Here is a 21,708-nt window from a genome sequence, read left to right on the forward strand (position 1 = left end):
ATATAAAAAACAAAACCTCATGCTGTGACTGAAAACCTTAGGGATTTAATTTTTTTACTGCATTTGTAAGTTTGTTCTTTGGACCATTTTGACTAATGTAATGGCTGTCAAATATCAAATACAGTTAAATATCTACCCAAAGATACTGCACAGATACACACATACATATGTGCATATGTTACAGTGACAATTTAGTGTTTATACCACTCTCTATTTGAGGTATGTCCTTTTTATAAACACACATACAGATACACATGCATCCAACCATATACACACAAATACTCACACACAAGTAGGCAAAAATAAGGGAGAGTGCAAGATTCCACCAGAACAGTCATTCCTTCTTTCCTTAATAACTTAACACATATTTTCTGAGCACCTACTATATGCCAAGTTCCTTACTAGAAGCAAGAGATAAAAAGATGAATTTTATAGGATTCCAGGATTATCTTGGCTCACACTTCTCAAAGCATGTGATATGAATAGGCACTGTAGCTGTTGTCCAAATAAAAGAAGTTTGGAAAATTTTAGTTAAACACTATCAGGATTCTTATCTGAAAATCTTTCCAGAACATTCATACACACACATGCACTGCAAATCTCTAAGAGAAGAACATATCATGCAGTGAGCGCTTCCCCAACAGTTAATAGCTTTTTTCCAATGAGCATTTTGAGGGGACAGTGTTTTGTGAACTGCAAAATGCTGGCCTAAACATTTTATAGGATTAAGGCTCTTAGAAGGAAAAGGGGCTCATAATACTTTGCTACCTATATTTCCTTCTTTTTCCTTAAACTGGGAACATTGATACATTTCTAATTTAATCATAAAACTCTCTATAGCAAATATTTTAAGCTTTTCATTAAAAATCAATATACACCCATCCTAGAAATGAACCTGAAAAAATTTCAAAATTGTAGGAAATAAAATGTCTAAGTCAATCCAGTCCTCCCACCAGGTTTAACTAACACTGTATAAAGAATGTTTATATCTCTTCTTATATTTTTCATACATGTGCAAATATTTATTTTCTCCAAACTATTTTGAAGCTGAGTATTCTGTTCCTTGTCTTCTTCACTCGGCAGTAAATCATGGGCACTTTTCCACAAGAGTACATATGAACATATGTCATCCACTGCAATGGCTACATTGAATGCCATTGAGCAGATTCACCATGATTATTTTACCAGTCCCCTTTTGATGGAGATGAAACTCCTCTCTAATTTTTTGCCATTAAAATTATTGTTGCAGTGACTAACCCTTAAACATACATCTTTTTAAACCTGTCCAATCATTTTCTTAGGATGAGCATCTAGAAATGGAATTGTATCAGGACTGGCACACTTTACATTTTGGAAAACACTGCAAAACTGTTTTCAAAAAAACGATGTACCAATTTATACACTCAAGCTTTGAAATTTTTACACAGAGTTCAAAATTGGAAGACTAAAAAGGAGTTGAGTTTTCATCTTAAATGGATTTTAAGAAATGAACAACTGCAGACTAATGTTCATTAGTGCCAGTTCTAAAAATTTGTTTGCAGTGTCGTATAAAATGGAGGCCATCGGCTTGAGCTCACATAAGTAACAGTACTTTGATAGCATTATAATAATTCTCTTATAAGTTCATGGGATGGTCAGAAAATCTTTATTTGCATCTCTACCTGATTTTGATATTTTGGGGTCTTATCAAATGCCCATGGCTGCACTCTGACTCTAGGGTGAGGTCAATATCATCAATCAGATGATCAATGGATTATCACCAGCACCAGTTACACCAAATAACAACCTGCCTGTTCCAATCCTTAGACCAGTTCACTACACTTAGCTATCTAGTGTTGGTACATATTCTGAGAAAGCCAATATGCAACCACTGGTATTCTCACTATTTCTTTTATACTACAATTATACAACAATCCTTTATTGTAAGGAACCTTGGTATTCTAATCTGTATTCCTTAGGCAGCTTTCAATAAGTGATATTGAACAGTAAGCAAAAATAATTATAAGGCATATAAGAACTTTTAAAAATATTTACCCAAAAAAAATCACGCTTTAAAATGGATGATGATGTTCAGTATGTAATAAGTCACAAATGAATACCTCTAAATACACAGTTGGCTTCATAAAGCTTTAAATCAGACCGAGGATAAGTTACACAGACAATTCTATTCAGAGTCATCTTTTTATACTTCTATACACCCTTGTCAATAAAATAGCATCGACTCAAGAATAAATGATTCATAAGGCATTTACAACTTATCTCATGTAATTTATCTTTATAATTTTAAATTACTAAAGAACCCCAAAGATCTGTTCTCACTAAAGTATTGTGAAGTCATCCATATTTTATTAAGTCTCAAGGACAACCCCCCACACCACACCCACACTCAAAATTAAGTAACCATTAAAATCGCTGTGAAAATTCGTATACCCGTAAGGGGAAAAAACTAATCCTATATTAGAAAGTTGCGTTTAGCAAACCATTCATCTTTTTTTACCTGTTACACAACAACTAGTGATTATAAAGAGTTGAAGCTGTCTATTTTAATATCCTGAAACAATGGAACACCACTCTGAGTTTGCATTGTTCAGTCTATCTTTTTTAAATTAAGTGTCCTTCTTCTAGCTTCACCGTACATATTTTTCTTAAAGTCATGAGTATTCTTCAAGTTATTAAGGTAATTTCCTACATCGTTCCCAAAATAAAAAACTTGATTTAGCCAAATATTAAATTATTGATATTACAAATCTGTTAATCTATAGCACATTTTACTTATTTGTGTAATTTTAAAATTCACTTTCATTTGATTGACTGTTTTAATCTTCCTAAACTAGTGAGTCACTGAAAATAAATGGTGCAATTGTAATACGATAAATATGAAAAACAGGAGGTACTTAGGGACTGCAGGGGAATACATTAAAATCAGTCCGTTTTCTAGTTAACATATTCTCATTCTGTTTGTGTGCAAACCCACTGCATTGAGAAGACAGATCACAAATTCACAGCCTCACAGAAACATTGTCCTGATACTATGTTCTGACAGCAGAAATTGGCCCAAAGCTCTAACCATTTCCCCTAAAGGACCCTGACTGGCTGGTACCATCCAGGTGCAGCACAGTCTGAACAAGGGGAACATCGCGTCAAATTCCACTCATCTGTCAGTGTAGTGGATTATTTCTTGAGATACTGAGATTGGCTGCTTGGGATCAGAGCACCATCCATCTTACCACGTAGGGGACGTGAAGCTGCCTGTAAGAGCCTGGAGAGAGGGGGACCAGCCGTTCCTAAGCAGGTGAGGAGGCAGCTGTAAAGCCTTCACTCCATCCAGGGCTTTGAGTGAAAGATGTGTCATTTTTCACATTTCCCAGATATTTGATATGCACACGGTGTCTGCCTGCTCCTGCTTCATGAAAGAGGTGATTTTTCAAGCTTAGGCAAATGTGGCAAAGCTCAGGGTCTGCTGGTGTCTCATTTTTTCTCATCATGTCACTTGTTTTAACCGATTTGAGAAAATGAGATTATGTTTTTCCTCTTTGCTCATTTATCCAGCTATTTATTTATTTATTTGCTCATTGAAGGGGGGATTATCACAGATAACTAGCCTTGATTTCTCTCTTGTTTTCATACACATTTCATTAGTGTCCCTGAAGATTTAAGACCTACGAAGTGAAACATCACAAGTCTCATCACAAAAAGCATATATTTACTCTTAAAATCAAAACCGAAGATTGCGTTAAAGAAGATTGTATTTCTGACTGAAATAATCTAGAATATTGCTATGTCCAAGATCTATTGCTTTAATCTTTGCAGTGATTGTTGAAAAACCCAAGAAAGTTGAATAAACCTAATACCTAGAACCATTGGACTTTAGTTAATATCATTTTCATCTTTCTGCATCTAAAAGAGAGTATTTATAGTTGTTATCATTTCATTGATGAATCTGAAATGGGTCTCAAATGTATAAACGCTTGGGGTTGAAACTGGCTTCAGTGCTGCAGTTTTTTGGAGTATTTGAGGCACACATGAACCATGCACTGACGATAATAAGCAATTACTAAGGGGAGACAATGGAAAAAAATACTGAGTTTAATTGCAGACAGAACCCAATGATGTATTTCCCAGTTTAAAATTACTGTATTTTGATAATAAGCCCCATAAAGACATAAGTTTAATTGTTATAAGTAGCACAGCCATAACCCTCCACCAAAAAAATCTAATATATTTACTGATTAAGAGAGACAGTCTATGTGAAAGCTCATTGCAAACTACCATATTTCTTGACTGTATGCACAGGGCACAAAATAAGACAGGTAGCATTTGGTCTTATATTCTAGTCAGGTACCACATAGTTAAAAATGACAGCAAGATTAAAAACAAGATTGTTGTCACTATGTGGATAATTAACTGTGTGAACAGCAAAATGTCACTCATTCAACATCTGTGATATGCACATTTGTAGTCTACTAAGTGGGGATGCCAGTAATTCCTGATCTTTCTGAAGAGCTTTACATTTTACAAAGCACTTTCGTGAAGATTATTTTATTCACACTCTCCACAATATCCCTAAATGGGAAATTGGGCCCAGAGAAGAAAAATGACTTGCCCAAGGTCATGTCACTAATGTTAAGTGACAGAGACGATGGCCCAGCCTAAGTTCTGCCATCCTCAAGTGCCACCCCTCACCACCTCCGCCATGGCCACCTTTCAAAATGGGTCTGCAGTTCAAATGAGTCCGTGTATTGACATAACTTGAAAATTTTCACGAATTACGTGAAGGTGCTCACATCTCTTCAAAAAGGCTACTTGGCAAGATTGTGCTCTGTACTGGGAGCCATTAGTTCCTCCTTGGGAAACAGGCTCTGGAGATGAAATCAGACCAAAGTCCCCAATGGCAGGTATTAGCTGTGTGAGCTCAGGCAAGTCGCTCAGAACCTCAGAACTTCAGTCTCCTGAGCAACAGGGTGGGAAAGTACACCTACTTGAATAAGAATTAAGCCAAGCAAGGTGAATTAACCTTAACAGTGTGCCTAAAACACTCACATTAGTTGTTTTTGTTTTGTGTGCTTATCGTTAAGTATTACAGTAAATGCAGATTTCTCGCGTTATTTGTATGACTTTGTAACAAGTCAAAGACGTTTTTTGCCAGAACAGATTGGAGATCTACTGACCGGAGGTAACTTGGGGATTCCACGTTTTTTGTATTTTTTTTTCCCCTCCAACTCGGCACTGGAGTCTCGGACTCCGGCAGTGGCTGATCCAGGCTCAGGACACGCGAGGCAGAAATACCAGCGCGCAGCATAGGCAGAGCCGTTTCCAGGCCCTCCTGCAGGGGCACCAGCCTCCCCTCGCCTTCCCTCCCGGATCCAGGGCTTTGAAAAAGAGGGCGGCTGAGGCCCAGAGGCAGCCCTGGGCCTGTGCCCCAAGCTCAGCTCCCGCCAAACCCCTCCTCCCCCCGGAGCGACCCAAGGTCTAGCATCCAGCAAGCTGGCGCGCTCCCCTGCAGCCCGCGTGGGAGGACCCGGGCTGTACACGTACTCTTTCGATCCGGCCCCCAGCCGGGAAGCAGAACCCGGGAAAGAAGCAAGCAGCGAGCGCCCTGGGAGGTGTTGCTGGAGGAGAATGCGGAAGAGCCCCGGATCGGTGCCCAGGCTGGCTTCAGAGCCAGAAAAAGGCAAAGGCTAGACAACGCAGCTAGAGGAAGCCTGGCGGATGGGAGGAGGCCAGGAAGGGATTTGGAAGGAAGGAGGGGTGGGGATGGAGAGCTGGGAGCACGAGAGAACTAAGGATCCGGAGCTTGGGCGCGCAACTGGTCCCCAGAGCCCGTTCTTGGCGATCGGGTGGGAGGGGGAGGGGAAGGGGTGCGGTGCAGGTGACGGGTGGAGTAAATGGATGCAAAGGCTGAAGCTAAGCAGAAAATGGAAGGCAACCTTTCCGAGAACCAGGGCGGGTGAGGACAATCGAGCTGGGGGAACAGTAATGAGAAAGCTGGAGAGGCACAGAAGGAGAGAAAAATCCTGATTGAAGAGTGAGGCCATGGAAGGGTAAGAAATATACTTTGAACAGAAAAACGAAGACAGCAAAACGCGTCTGGAACTCAAATATCGATATAGGAAAAAAAAAAATCACGCTAAAGAGAACTTGTCCCAGAAAATGTCGAGAGATAGGGGAAAAAAAAAAAAAAGGCATCGAGCATACCGCAAGAACAGAAAGTGAAAGAAGGGAGAAAGGAGAGGAGACAAACCACACAAGAAATAGTAAGTTACTTTTTAATTTCTTTTTCACTCACCAACTACTTACAAAGTTAATTTTGGCACTGACATCCACATAAAATCTCTAGCCACATACACACCAAGATTATGGTATCTATGCTAGATAAAAATGAATCCCAGGAACATGGACACATTATTTTCTTGGTTGCAAAGATCGTATTTTGCCTCCTTAAAAATTCCTCAAGCCTTGAAAGTTATCCCACCTTTTGCAGAATATTTCACTCTTGGCCAAAGTATCCCAAAACAAACGACTTCTCCTTTTTAAGGTGTGTGCTAAGGGGTGGCGGGACTCTTAGAGAAAACCACCTTTTCTGAGAAGTTATTAGAAATACCTCCAAGACATTTTAGTGTCCCCCTCTTTCCCCAAAGCATCCAGCCAACAAGTCTTGAAATTCAGAGGCAAGCTGCCCACCCTGTAGCACTTTCTGTCACTTGCCTTCAACCATCTGTTAAAAGACAGCGGTGAGACGGGAGGCTGCTGTGGAGCCAGCTTCCAACTTACCTGGTCTGCGCAGGTGATGGTGCTGGAAAGTGTGCTGAAGGGATCCATGGCAGAGCAGCATCGCACAAGCACTTATCCACAAATACAGGACCCAGGGCATCGCAGAGACCATTGCCATTCTCTAAAGAGAACATTAGACAGGAAGGATTACCCCCGGGTTTGAGCCCCCCGCTCCGTCAGTCCCAGTGGTGAGAGAAGGGGGGTCTCAGACGTCATGTGCCTTTGCTACTTTGCTGGTTAGAATTAATGACCCAGCAGAGGTCATGCCACAAAGTGGGACTGAGGGAGGTCACTCTCCATGAGATCATGAATCCATTTTTGAAATTATTCAAAACCAAACTCTTAGGATGGCCAAAATACAGAAATAAAGTTTTTGACTATCTGTTAGGCAGTTTGAAACACTGTATCCTGACTAAACATGCAGTTTTACACAATGATCTTTAAGCTACAGTTATTGCAGGCATTGAAAGGCTGCACGCTCCTGTTCATTCTAACTTCATTGCAAGTCTGACATAAGCCTGGAAGGAAATAGTGGATTCTTTTTCTTTTTTTAATTCTACAGTCATGAATTTTTAATTCCAATGCTGTCGCCTAAACTAAGTAATCATTTCTCAGAGACATGTTGTAATCTCCTAAAAGAGCTGGTCTTTTTGGCTGGACTTAAAACCAGAAGGAATTATCTTCAGCCAAAATGAGTTTCGGATACGAGATCTAAGTGTCTCTCCTAGAGCAAACCATAATTTACAATATTGCTTTGCCTCCTAAGATCCTATCGTGGCATTTGTTGTAGTGTTGATGAATATGCATATACAGGTGGTATATGTATTTATGGATGAACATCCACCTTTTCTTAAGCGCTGAAACTTTGACAGTCTTCTCAGCACCTATGAGAATCTTAGGAGCTACAAAGGCTCAACTGCGCTGCATATTGTCCAGTTTCTCAAACAACACCTTATGCTGCATTTCATATTTGTCAAATTAATCAAACTTGAAGCATCATCCTTAGCCAGTGACATGGAAGCATTTTCTATACAGGAATCCAGTTAAGTATATGCTTTTCTCCTAGATAGAGCTTTGGAACCTAGATTGTTTCTTTCTTTTTTTCATCTTTCCACTGTCAAATCATACACTTAAGTATTTCAACGCTACATTTAAAACCTCCTAGTGACCTCCCAGTGTGGCTTCTTTATTCGTGGAAATTGGTACTCTTTCCAAAGCTGTGATGTTCGGCAAGCAAAACATATACATTATATGTGTGTGTGTACAGAGACATAATACAAGATAATTTATGGGTTTTAGGAGAGAGAGAGATGTAGTCTTTAAGAAGGGTTTTAGAACTATAATAGACAAATGGTGACAACCATAATTAACTGCAAAGTAGGAAAACATTATTTTCAACAGCATGGTGCCTTTCATTCCCGGTCTGTGTTTCACATAGACCATTCACTTTATAATTAGTTTCACAGCCCACTGTTTACTTTTGTGTACCACGGATTTAACCTCATTGTCTTCAGAACTATCAGTGTACCACAGATGCATTCTCTTCAGTAAAGATAAAGAGCAACACCCCTCCTATGAATTCTGAAATGAATGCATTTGGGTGCCTTTTCAAAATACCCTGCGAATTATAGAAAGACAAAATAGAGGTGACTGTGGCATGCAATGATTGCTTGTGAATTTCAGTTAAAATGCACTAGGAATTCATCTAAACTTGAAGAAAGCCTACCACAATCAAAACAACAGTTTTCAATGACGGCTTTCCACACAGATCTTAGCACTCAAAAAGATTGCTGTGACTTGACGTTTGCAGTATTTTCCTTCTTTTTCTTTTTTTCATTTAACTTTCTTTAATTCTCAGCATTACTTCCAAGGTTCCTGCATATAGCTCTCTTTGCTCACTCTCTTACCAAGAGGTTGTCTCTATGGTAATAGGTGTTTTCCCCCCCTCAAAATAATGCATTCAGCCCTACATAGTTCTCTAGACCTGACTGAATAGGTTTGAAATCTGCTTTCTGAATCTTAAATCCTTAAAGAGGCTTCTTACCTGAAAAATCCAGCCAAGAGCAGAGTACTCTATTAGTGTTCATTGGAAAGCTCTAACACTTTCTAAAATCCATCTGTGCCACAATTGGAGATTTTTTTAAAAAGAGCTTCCCAATAATCTTCTTTATCAGGATTTAAAAAATATGTTTTTCTCTTCCGATGCTACTCCCACAGTAAAGAAGACATTGGGTTCATTCAGACTGTATTGTCAGAAAAGGAACCAAGGTTTGAGGGCTGGAAACCTTGTCATTTTCACCTTTAAATCATCTCCTGGCGTCACCTCTGCCTGACGAGACCTTTGAAGTGATGGTGAGATATTGTGTAGTTTCCTGATGAGAATCAGTTTATAGTTAATGAGGGACCATCCCCACTCCAGTGCATTCAGGGCAGAGTAAGGCAGCAAAATGTAGAAGCAGGGCTGCTATATGACGCTGTAAGTAGCAATAGTCTCTTTCAATACATCCCTCCTCTACAAAGTATCACATGTCTTAAAGTGACATTACCCTTTATTATAGCTACAGTGAATTGTAATACCTGCCCACTAACTCTTGAACAACTCAAGCAACACTTTAACACTGTATTGCCGGGTACGTCGTTCTCTTAGAGATTTTACGGATACTATTCATTTGCCGAAAGAGTAAAGAGGGAAGGAGAAACAAAAGAAAAAAGCATTCTGCAAAATACTGATAGTGTTAATGGGTGTTAGACTCCTAACAGCAAATGGGAAAGTGAAATGTAAGCCATTTCTTACCTCTTAATGTTCTTTTAACCAGCAAGTTAACCCAAGATATTGTTGAGTTTACACAAACTTAAGTCTGTCGATTGTTTTTGGCAGCTAAATCTGGGAATATGGTCTATCTAGACTACAATATAGATGTTTATAGGCATAAGCGCAAAGCAAACCTTCTGAGTTTTTTAACATGTTTAATAAATAGAAATATGTCATTTTCAGCATCGAAGACTGGATTTTGATAAAGAAATATGCTCAAGACATTTTTTAAAAAATTTCCCTCAAATAACATGCTGGGGTGGGGAGAGGAAACACTCAGAAGTTCAACATTTTGTTTCTAGTATTATGGTTTAGACACTTTCTTCTTTGGAAATATAATGTCATTGTACCTACACATTATCGATGCATATAAGGTGACCTAGTTTTCATTTACAGATTGCACTAGCAATGATTCACTCCAATAGCTCAATCAGTTATTTCATGAATCACTTATAAAGCACCTACTATGTGTTAGATGCTTGGGGACAAGGCAGAAAACAAGATTGATGTGATTGCCACTGTCATAGATCATACTGTCTAGTCTTTCTTTTTTTTTTTTTAAATCAAGGTAGTTCTCAGAATATTCCAGCCTCAAAAACCTCTTCAAGTGCCTCAGAATACTCTCTTGCCTTTCACAGGCATTATAAGGAAGGTTTGATGCTGCAGTGCGTCTTTAGAAGCCATTCTCTCCTCTCCTGTTACACAGAGTGAGAGAATGAGAGACCCTTCAGATGCATCAGTCTTCCCCACTGGTCCTGCACAGTTGCACAATACACACAGAATAGCTCTTTGGACCCTAACAACCATTTATTAAAGCTCATCATTAAACAAAGTTCAAGATAACAGTAAATACAAATCTTAAGAGTCAGAATAAGACGTGCCAAAGTTCTAGATGGTGTAGCGTGTTTCATTTCTGTCGTTCATTATTGTTGAGCTGGTGAGTATATATAGAAAGCTCACACCGACTGTTCAATATCAAGACAAAAATGATAATAACTACAGTAGCAGCAGGTAAGGTTTATTGAACCTTCACCATGTGCTGGCACTACTCTATAGTGTGTTGCTTATAAGGTGTAATTTAATCCTTTTTACCACCCCATAAGATAGGTGAAATGATTATTGTCTTCATTTCATGGATGGGGAACCAGAGGGTGAATAGGGAGATTAGGAAACTTGCTCAAGGTATTATAGCTACTAAGTGATAGAGCAGATTTCAAACCCCAGTGATCTGGGTCAAGAGCCCACCTCCTAAACACTAGGATTAAACACTTCATGGAAAAAACAACCCTTCAAAATTAACCATTATATTTTCTCATTTCTTTACCATTAAGACAGACTCAAAAAATTATACATTCATTCAAGACTTATATACTGAGTACATTCCAGGCATTTGAAATATAGAAATGTGGAAGGTAGTACTTACCCCATGTCTTTGTTTGTTTGTTTGGTTGGTTGGTTGGTTGGTTTCTATTATGCTAATGCATTAAAGATAAAAGGAACTTCACATTTGCTAAAAAAGGCTACCATTTGAAAATGGTACATTATATTTTTCATTTCTAGGGATTAAACTAAGGCTCAACATAGTTTCTTATCTACAATTCAATTTAATAAACTTGAAACACATACTCATGGATTATGTTCAAGGCACTCGGGCACTGTTAGATTTTTTTTTTAAACGACTGGAATAAAGATTTTCCCTTACTTTTTTATTTTGATTTTTTTGCGGTATGTGGGCCTCTCACTGTTGTGGCCTCTCCCGTTGAGGAGCACAGGCTCCAGACGCGCAGGCTCAGCGGCCATGGCTCACGGGCCCAGCCACTCCACGGCATGTGGGATCTTCCTGGACTGGGGCACGAACCCGTGTCCCCTGAATCGGCAGGCGGACTCTCAACCACTGCCCCACCAGGGAAGCCCTCCCTTACATTTTAAAGTGGCTTCTATACATGTATGTGATGGAACAAGAATATCAACCTAGTTCCATTTTCTCTTCCAAATACCTTGCCCATTGTATTGCAGCCAATGATCATTTTCCCTAATAATATAAGCATCAACGGATATTGACATTTAAGGCAATTTAGTCCATTCTTCCATCTCAAAGCAAAATTATTCTCACACCTTTCAAAGAAGTTAGGCCTTTGCACCTCTGACCATGGTAGGACTCCATCACTTGATCACTTTACTGTTTAGTGGGCCATAATGTTCTGGCCAATAAGGTGTCAACAAAACTGATGGTATCTCTTTGAGGCTGGAGCATTTAATTGTTGAAGCAACACCCTCTAGATCTCTCTTTGCCTCTGGAACAGGGACTAGTTACACTGTCTGCCTGGATTCTTGAGAGACTGCAAAGAGCAGAGGCATCCCCTTCCCCTACCCACCCACAATAGATGTAGATAATAAATAAGAAATATTCTGTTCTTTAGGCAGTTGAGATTTGGGGGCTATCTGTATTTGCACTATAACCTAGTCTGTCCTGACTGATGAAGACTTTAACCTGTATTGATCAGGTATTAATTGGATTTTTATGTTCCATACACTGCCCTACGCTCTGAGGAGACAGCAGTGTACACATCAGACCCAGTTCCTGCCTCCACAGAGCCCCCTGCTACGGAAATCCAGTGGAGAGCTTTGATCAGAGCAGTGATAAATCCAGAGCATTGATGATTGCAGCTAGAATCCCTTCAGGTTCTTATAAGCCAGGAGTTATAAACTGATCAGTTACGCGCCCACAGCCATGCCCTGCTCAATCATTTGGTTATACAAGCACAATACAAAAGACAATGGACTACAGCACAATTGTTTTAGTCCTTCCAGTTACATGAATTCAAGATACCTACTCAGTTGGGCCAAACTCCTAAATATATACACTTCAAATACAGTATCTATGTATATGTACATTTGTTTATGTAAAAAAGAGAGAAAATCCTATTTACCAGAACTTCTCCCCATGGAGAAACCCACATTTACTCAGAAGAAAGGCCCAATGAAAATAATTGGGAGTGAAAGATAAAACACTCAGAATGCTTAAATAGCCAAGAATGTTCAGCATATTGTCCTACATAATAAAAGGCGGGGGAGGGAGGAATGGCAGATAGAGGATGCAATAGGGCAGAAACCTGGAGGGAGGAAAAAATGGTGAGGGGCAGAGAAGCACAGAGAGAGATAGAGAGAGAGAGAGAGAGAGAGATGCAGAGGCTCTCTAGAGGCTCAGAAGAAGAGAACTGAGAACAGAAATGTCCAAAGGGGATTTCCTGGTGGAAAACTATATCCTGTGGAATAGGACTCCACCCTGCGTCTCTTCAAATGATTACAAAAGCTTCAAAATACGAAAAACTCATGTGTACTACATGTTATTAAGTTAACTGGGGAACCCACTGAAGGGGTAAAATCCTAGATCCAGGCCCAAAGTACCACCAGAAAATCCCTCATTCCCCTGATGACCACACTTTTCATTTCTCGGCATTAGAAATAAAAGCCATCCTTACTTTAGTTTAAGAACAATCCACTTAATAATTTGGCTAATTTGAATTCACAAATGTGCAGGGAAAACAAATTTGAGACATGCAAGATTTTATGTCTATGCATATTTCTAAATTGAAAAACAACTAAAGGAATTTAAATAAATTACATCTGGGCTGAGAAAGATGCCAAGTTTTGGTCCAATGCAAATGAAAGTGGTTTAGATGTATGCCATTTAAAACAGTTCTAAGTATTTCTTGAAATAACGCATTTTGGCTGTGATATCACAATGCTGATGTTTTTTCTTTTTCCATTTTAATGGCTAATGGAAATGAAGGCATGGATGAGAGGATCATTGCCATTATCTCTAATCTATATGCCTTCTGTAACTTTGAAGCCCAATTTCTCTTTTCTGTAGTCACTGGGGCTACCTATCAGTTGGCTGACAATGTCTATTTTCAGTCCCTGATCATGAGAAGACAATATTCCTTTTCCCTTGGCTAAGTAATAATGTTACCCTATCTTTCTCCCATAATCCAATTGCATAAATCATTTGTGTTACATCACTCTTTTTCTGAAACTCACTTAAAATTTTCCTGTCTACCCTGGTGTCCTAGTATGTGCCCCATACCAGATACACAGCAACACCCCTAGCTTGTCAGTCTTACTTTGGGGCCTAAATAAAGTTTATATACTTCTCTTATTTACTACTCTATTCTGTACCTTGCATTTTTTCAAAATACATTTAAACTAAAATGAGGAAAAGGACAATGAAGAGAAAGCAGGTGAAGTACAACAACAGAATGGGAGTTCAAATAATATATAATATTGATGGTGATTGATGATCTTATAATAATGATGATGATGATGATAGTATTGTATTAGTACCCTTTTTTTTTTCGGCAGGGGAGACTCTTTCTATGTGCCAAGCCCTGGTTAAGCGTTCACATGCTGTGTCTCATTTAATTCTCACAAAAATGCTAATAGGTCTGTATTACAATGATCTTTATTTTATGGGTGAAAATACAAATTTCAGAGAAGTCAAGTGATTGAACTAATGCCACACCTCTAGTAAGGTTGAAAAACTTTGATGCAAACTCACATTTGATTTTCAGAGCCTAAGCTTTAAGCAACCAAATTCTAGGCAAGCAATATTGGCAAGAAATAAAAAATTTTACATGATAAAGATAAAAGACCAAGTAAGCAAAGTAAGATGAGCCTGATGTGAAGTTTGAACGTGAAATGCAAAGCATCAGTGCTACAAAGGAAGCACTATTTTCACTCTAAGCTTCCTAGCAGTAGAAGTGAAGAAGAGAAAAATTATTTCTTAAAAATTTACAGCATCCATAAGGTAAAAAACCAAACAAAAGCACACAAACCGAAAAAAGCCAAACAACTGCTCCAGAAGGAATAAAAATTAATGGTAACAGAGAATGAGCAGAGGCTGAATCATTTTCTATAAAACTGGTGATTCTCAGTTCTGTAATTTGGATCTGGATACATAATGCAGAATTTTCCGTAACTGTAAGAAAAGGGAAATGGAAGGCAAGATTTCTCTTAGGCTGGAAGAAAAGATAACCTTCGTGTCGGAGTTTCATTTTCCACCTCCAGCAGCCTATCTCTACAATCACTTTATCAATTATAATTCCTCATGGCTTATCTTGTCTGTCTTCCAGGCAGCAGAGAAAGAAAGAATAAGGTCATTTCTTTTGTTCTTTCACATCTCATCTCCTTATTCTGCTTTTAGAACGGAAAGAAAGCTGAAACCACAAACAGCTTCACCTCCATTGAACTAATCAAAGTAATAAATGAACTGTCCTTTTAGAGACCAAGTGGTCTCTTCATTACGAGAATATGAACATATTTTATAAGCACATAAAGGTCACGAAAATGACTGCTTTGATGATAATAATAAAAACAATAACATGATTTCTATGGTTCATAGAACTCTCAGATTCATAGCCGGATTCATAATCACTATCCCCCATAACTACTCTGATCTAAGAAATGGCCCTTCACTCTCTCAATGGTTCAGCCAGAAATGAAGACGGCCATCTCCCTCTCCATAAACTCCCACTTTCAACGTCACTTCCTATCAATTTGACTTCCAGTCTATGTCTTAAACCTCTCTATTCTCTCCCTCTCCACTCAAACATCTTCACCCAAGTTACCACCATCTTTCACCTGAACTATGGTAATACTTTCCTAACTAGTCCACTTGCCTTCAAATGCGTACCTCCCACCCGTCTCTTCCCCACTCTGCAGCCGGAGGGCATGTGTTTGGGGCATGTGTTTGAGGTGCGTGTTGATCATGCCGCTCTTGTTATTTGAAAATCTTTCAATGGTTTTTCACTGAGCTTAAAATAAAGCCCAAGTTCATGACCATGGTTGACAGGGCTCTGCATGAGTTGGCCCCTTTCTACTTCTCTAGGCTCATCTTTTACAAACATTCTCACTCTCGGCTCCTACTATACATACTCCTCTCTTGGGTCCTTGAGTAGGATAGGGAAACTTTCCCCCAGTTGTCTTCTGGAATGCTCCAAACCAGATCAACTCATTGTGGTTATGCTCTCATAGCCCTCAGGATATCATCTCTATAGGTTAACTACCATTGTAAATAACTATTTCTGGAATTATTTATGATATCTGGTTTACCTCTTTATCAGAATCACCATGAGAGAAGGAAAACTGGCACCTTGCTCAGTACTATATCTTCAGAATCGAGCGTAGATATACTACCTGACATATAGTAGGCACTCAAATGTTGGCATCATAAATAAATAATAATCAATCAATCAAAAGTAAAATATAAGGCCACTATCAAGATGGCATGCACAGCAAACTGTTTTTCTAGAAATAAGTAGATGTTGTACTCTCCCCAATAGCCTTTATTCATTCTTTTTGGTAGCACACACGTATGAAGTGGCCATACATATTAACGATGACTCCCTTGCTCTGTGTGAGTCTATTGTTATGGCACTAAGTAAAGGAAATTGGCCCATATATTGTTTAAACCCTTAGCTACCTGCCACTAAATCTGTGTTGGATTCTTTTTTTTTTTTTTTTTTTTTTGCTAGAAGAAAAAAAATGAAACTGTCCTGAATTTTCAGCCCTGGTTCTTAGTATTTGATATCCAAATATGATCTGATGGTAGAACTCACAGCTGATCCCTGGAGCATAAAGAAAAGTCTACAAATGTTAAAAATAAAAAGAAAGCACTTAGAATTTCATTATACTGAACCTAGAAGAAATCCCCCCCAAAAGCCTCCTAGTCCAGCCTCTCTGTTCTAGAGGAAATAAAAAGACCTAATAACAGGAAGAAGCTTACCTGAGGGAATACACTGAGTTCACTTGTGTGGGTCATGTTAGAATGCAAGTCTCCTCATCTGATGTTCTCTCTTTCTCTCTCTCTCACAGCACTATCCAGTAGAACTTTCTGCAATACTAGAAATGTTCTGTATCTGTGCTGGCCAAGATGGTAGCCACTATCCACATGTGGCTATCAAGCACTTGAAATGTGGCTAGTGCAACCAAGGAAATGAACTTTTTAATTTTTAATTTTATTTCATTTTAACTAATTTAAACTTAAATAGCCTCATATGGCTAGTGGATACTTTACTGAACAGCACAGCTCTAAAATATACCAGCTAGGTTATGGAAAATAAAACCTGTGACATCAAATAATTTTCAGTAAGCTAGAAGAAAAGTTTGAATCACCTGACAGTAACCTTCCAAAACTAGGATATCATAGAAGAAGGTAGAATGGGCTTGGTTACAAGTAATAGAAAAAAAAAATAAACAAATGAAAACAATGCAAACTGCAGTAAATAATAAAGAGGATGTATGGCTTCTTGCAGGTGGACAGTTCACAGGTGGGGCTCACCTCCAGGTGGGTTTGACCCAGTAAATCCACTAAACTATCAAGGATCTAGCTCATTTTCAACTCTCTCTCTGCCCTTCAAGGTATCATTCTAAGGCAGGCTCCCCACCATGGATGAAACATAGCTGCCAACAGCTGTCTGGGCTATGAGCTTCTTCATCCATATAATGGCAACAGAAAGGATTGTTTCGAGAAGCTCTCTCAGATGAACAAGGAAGATTCTTTCTTAGCTTCCTCCAGCAAACCACTTCTCACGGCTCCTTAGCTTGACTTGGGTCACTTGCCCTTCCTTGAGCCAGTTACCTTGGCCAGGGGGAAAAGGTCACATTGTTGGACTTTGAGCTGCACCATAAGCCCCAGACCCAAATCAAGAGAGAAATCAGCTTCCTCCAAAAGAGATGAATGGAGTGAGGGAGGTTTGATACTTAAATGAAAATTAAGACAATAATGAGGAAGAAAGGATGAATATTAAAGACAATCACAGTGTGGACAAAAGTTAGTAATGTTTTCATAGGTCCTTTTAGGACTAAAGTACTTTGCCATTTTTATAACTTTTTTCTACTTATAAAGTAATATATTAGTATTTTTGAAAGGTAGTAAACTTAAGATCTAAATAGAAAAATTTTAAACTCATCTAGAGTCTGTCACATGAAAGTCACCAGTATTCGTATTTAAGTGCACATTCTCCTTTCACTTTCTAAAAATGCCTGGTTGGTTTGGTTGCTTCTCTCTCTCTCTCTCTCACTCTCTCTCTCTCTCTCTCTCTGTGTATATATATATATATATACACACACACACACACACACACACATGTTTTATAATCTGCTTTTTCTTCTCTGAAAATATCACATTTTCCCATGTCAATAACTATTCCTCTAATGGTGACCTTAATCTACATAACCAACCTAAAGTACTTTTCCTTTTCTAACATTCCTCATCCCTCTGTTGCTTGTAAATTGTGGTTAATCTTACTTTTGTGGCAGGAAACTTCCTTCTACACAAGACAGAGAATTAACAACAAGAATATTTTTCTTTTCTCTATAGGATCCTATAGACACCAATGGTTAACTACAACAGAAAAACATAAATCCCCTTTGCCTACTGTGGGCTTAAATCCTATGAACTCTTCTTGACACTCTAGGCTTGTACCTGATCTGCCTTCAAGTAAATTTCTCTTCTGGTCTTTGTCTTATTATTAATGTGGCTCATTATCTATTCTCGTTTATCTGGTTTGAATTTTAATTGTGGGAAAGAGATAATTTCCAGAAAAAGAAAAAAAACTGAAAAATAGAAATACGTACCTTTTAATCCATATCTCCTTGGGCCTCCCTCCTTTGATTTCTTTATGTTTTCACTTGGTCAGTGAGGCAGTATAATAGAAGGGCTAAGAGAATGGGCTCTGCAGTCAGACAGCTTGGGTCCTTCTTTCAGCAACACCACTTACGAACTGCCCAGTCCTATTTAAGTAATTTTCCCTGAGTTGCCTCACTGATTCAAAGGATTATCATTAAGATGCATATCAGAATGTCTGGCATATTACAAATCTCTATAAACTTTTAAAATTAAATTTGATATCTAGGCACTAACTAAGATTTAGCTCTAAGTTTTAAGATGTTTTCTTATGCCTTTGCAACCTCAACTTTTTAAATTTGAAATATTCTTGCTCCCCTTACCTTTCCTATTCCCCTTCCTTCTCCCAAATTGACCTACTTTTCTAGATTTGGTTCTGGTGCACTGTTCTCCATGGAGTTTTTCTTGGCCTCCCAAGTCTAGGGTGGACACCCCTCCCCTCCACCTCTATAAGATTCGGTGCCAACCACATTTGCTACAGCATCTACTGCTCGGTACCATATTTGTCTGTTTTCTTTTCTTTTCTCTTCATATCCCTCTGGCCTCGGAGAGACTTTCCCTGACCTTATCATTCCCTTTTTAAAAACATGCTATGGTTTTCCAATGCACAGAATATAATGTGGTTTAAAAACCACAGACCCCCTGGTGGAGCAGTGGTTAAGAATCCGCCTGCCGATGCAGGGGACACGGGTTCGAGCCCTGGTCTGGGCAGATCCCACGTGCCATGGAGCAACTAAGCCTGTGTGCCACAACTACAGAGCCTGCGCTCTAGAGCCTGCGAGCCACAACAATTGAAGCCTGCGCACCTAGAGCCCGTGCTCCTCAACAAGAGAAGCCACTGCAATGAGAAGCCCATGCACCGCAATGAAGACTAGCCCCCACTTGTCACAACTAGAGAAAGCCCACGTGCAGCAATGAAGATCCAATGCAGCTAAAAATAAATTAATTAATTAATAAAAAAAATTTTTAAGTAAATAAAAACCACAGACCACAAGACCCAACACAACCAATGTCTGCCCATATTTTCAATCTAAATATCATTCCATTCCTCCCTACCCACTCCCACATTCACCATGCTCCAGTCACTCTGATCTTCTCTCAGTAATGCATTCAGGTATTCATTCATTCAGCAAGCATTCATGCAACAAACCAAGTACAGAGAACACAACTCAAGAACTGGTTCACAAGATAATCATTGCCCCATCTCACATACTCCAAATACTATCTAGATTCAGGGCCTTTGTACAGGCTCTAAACTCCTGTTTTATTCATCACTGTTCACTCCCCATCTGACAATGTACCTGGCACATAGTAGGTGCTCAATCAGTATTTATAGACTAGATGAATAAATGAATGTGTCAGTGAATGAATAAACACAGCCATTTCTCACTTATTCATGTTTTAGGTGTTTTATGAATTTGCAGCAATATTCTAAGCAAGCGGTTGGCAGTGGGCTGAGCAGGGAGGAGGCTGGGAAGAATTTCAGATGATGTGTCTGTACACGTATGGGTGTTTGTGTGGGAATCTGAGTCTGAGAACGCCTAAATGTGCATCTCCAACCACATCCCAGTGCCAGAGAGAAAGGCTTTTTGCATTGCTTCTTGTTTTTTCTCATCCACCCTTTTGTCCCTTTCTCCTATTACACCATATTGAAAGTAGGCTTTTCCCACTCTTAGTTTCCACCCTCACATTCATAGTGTAATGATGAGCATGTGGTATCTCTGAGCTTAGAGAGGAGAATACAGCAGTTGCCAGTTTAGAGTAGAGGAGAAGAGAATTATAAAAAGGAGTTCAAGGGTAAACGTTGGACATGACTGAAGCAGGTAGGACAAAGTACTTGAGCACACCCATACCTGGATTCCCTAAACCAGAGGCCCTCAGTCTTGACTGGATTACAATAACTTGGGGAGATTTTAAAACTCTAAATGCCCCAGACCCTACCTCAGATCACTCAAAACAGGATCTCTGGAGGTGGAACTCAGGCAACAGTGTTTCTCAAAGCTCCCTGCACGGTTCCAACGTGCAGCCAAGTTTGAAAACCACTGACTAAAACAAAAACTTACTGCAGTTAAGTCCCTGGTCACTGTGGCAACCCCACAAATACCTGCGATCTCTTGTTAATTAGTTGCCAACTAAGAGGCACATTCTCCGTGTTTAACAGATTGAAGGTTAGCCCAGTGTATGCATCTTTATTGAAAGCTTACTATGTGCTTGATATGATAATATTTATCATATAAGAACTCTATTTCATTAATTTGAGGTTTTTTCCTACCTCATATTTAACTGCATAAATGATGTGAACCTTAGGTGTTCCAAGCAATGGTTAGTAAACATCATGATTGCTCCCTTTACATACATCCCCTCTCCCTGATTTTCTATCATTTAGCCACAACCCCCCGTACTGAGCTAACTGCTGGTTCTAGGAGGCTTCCCTGTGGCTCAGGGTAGTCCCATCCCCTGGCCATAATCAGGGATGAGCACAAAACTCAGTTTGTGCCAGTAATATGCAAGGACAGGTTTCCAGAGATCTCTTGGAATGACACTTTTTAATTCATCCAAGACAGCTTTAGGAAGTGATTTTTTTTTTCTTTTCTTCCAGACCTGAACAAGGAAGCAGGTCATTGACTAAGAGTCATTAACAAGCATTTGGAGATTCTGAAGAGGCACCAACTCTAACACGAGACTGATACCACGAAAAGTAGAGTGAACAAGTGTGGAAAAATGTCCTTTGATGAATCAAACAAGCTCTAAAGTCCACTCAGTGTTAGACTTGCCCTGTAATAGTCTAAGGCAGTTTGAGTGTGGCTTTCCATTACTTGCAACCAAAAGCATCCGAATTAATGGAGCGTTAAGAGACAGCCTACAACAATCGAAATATAAAACTAAAAATATCCCAAAGATTATTTAACCAAAACTTTCATTTTAAAAATGAGAAGATTAAGACCCAAACAGCTGAAATGACTCATGCAAGGTAGCACAATCTACCTGGCCTTAATGTTACATAGATTTGGGCCTGGATTTCAGGTGTCCTCATTTCCAGACCATTGTTCGTTCTACTGAAGAATAAAGTCTTCATTGAAAACATTCACTTTAATTTTCCAATGTTGCTAAATTAGCTGTGATGACCCTAATTTTTAAGATGTCATTAAATCCCCTTGGAAGGAACTCTCTAGAAATACATATTCCTAGCCCTCTCTCAAAAGACATACTCAAAGCCTATACAGACCATTTGCTTTTCAAATGCAGACGTCATGAAAGAATATGCAAAACTGTTGAAAATATATATCACACAAGCCACCCCAACCAAAAAAAAATTTTTAAGTCCTATCCAGCTAGGCTGCTTCAGTAAATGATGTTGCTGAATATATAAAATACTTGAATCTAAATTTAAAAATGCTTCCCCCACCCCTTGATTAACCAGATTGTCCCCTCCCCTATA

At 39.1% G+C, this 21,708-nt stretch overlaps 1 protein-coding gene and 1 long non-coding RNA gene across 2 annotated transcripts in view; one reads left to right on the plus strand and one right to left on the minus strand.

Annotated features, from left to right (window-relative positions):
• Positions 1–21,708, minus strand: part of TAFA1 (TAFA chemokine like family member 1) — a 505,459-nt gene that overhangs the window by 479,648 nt on the left and 4,103 nt on the right. The window contains exon 3 of the mRNA XM_081246522.1: positions 6,772–6,892. Within this exon, the coding sequence (XP_081102648.1) occupies positions 6,772–6,892 (121 nt within the window). The remainder of the gene's footprint in view (positions 1–6,771; positions 6,893–21,708) is intronic.
• LOC308623812 overlaps positions 5,887–21,708 on the plus strand; it is a 28,814-nt gene continuing 12,992 nt past the window's right edge. The window contains exon 1 of the long non-coding RNA XR_014016889.1: positions 5,887–6,254. This is a non-coding gene — a long non-coding RNA (uncharacterized lncRNA). The remainder of the gene's footprint in view (positions 6,255–21,708) is intronic.

The sequence above is a fragment of the Mesoplodon bidens genome (assembly GCF_964165515.1).
Source record: "Mesoplodon bidens genome assembly, chromosome: 10".
NCBI classification, from domain to species: domain Eukaryota; kingdom Metazoa; phylum Chordata; class Mammalia; order Artiodactyla; family Ziphiidae; genus Mesoplodon; species Mesoplodon bidens.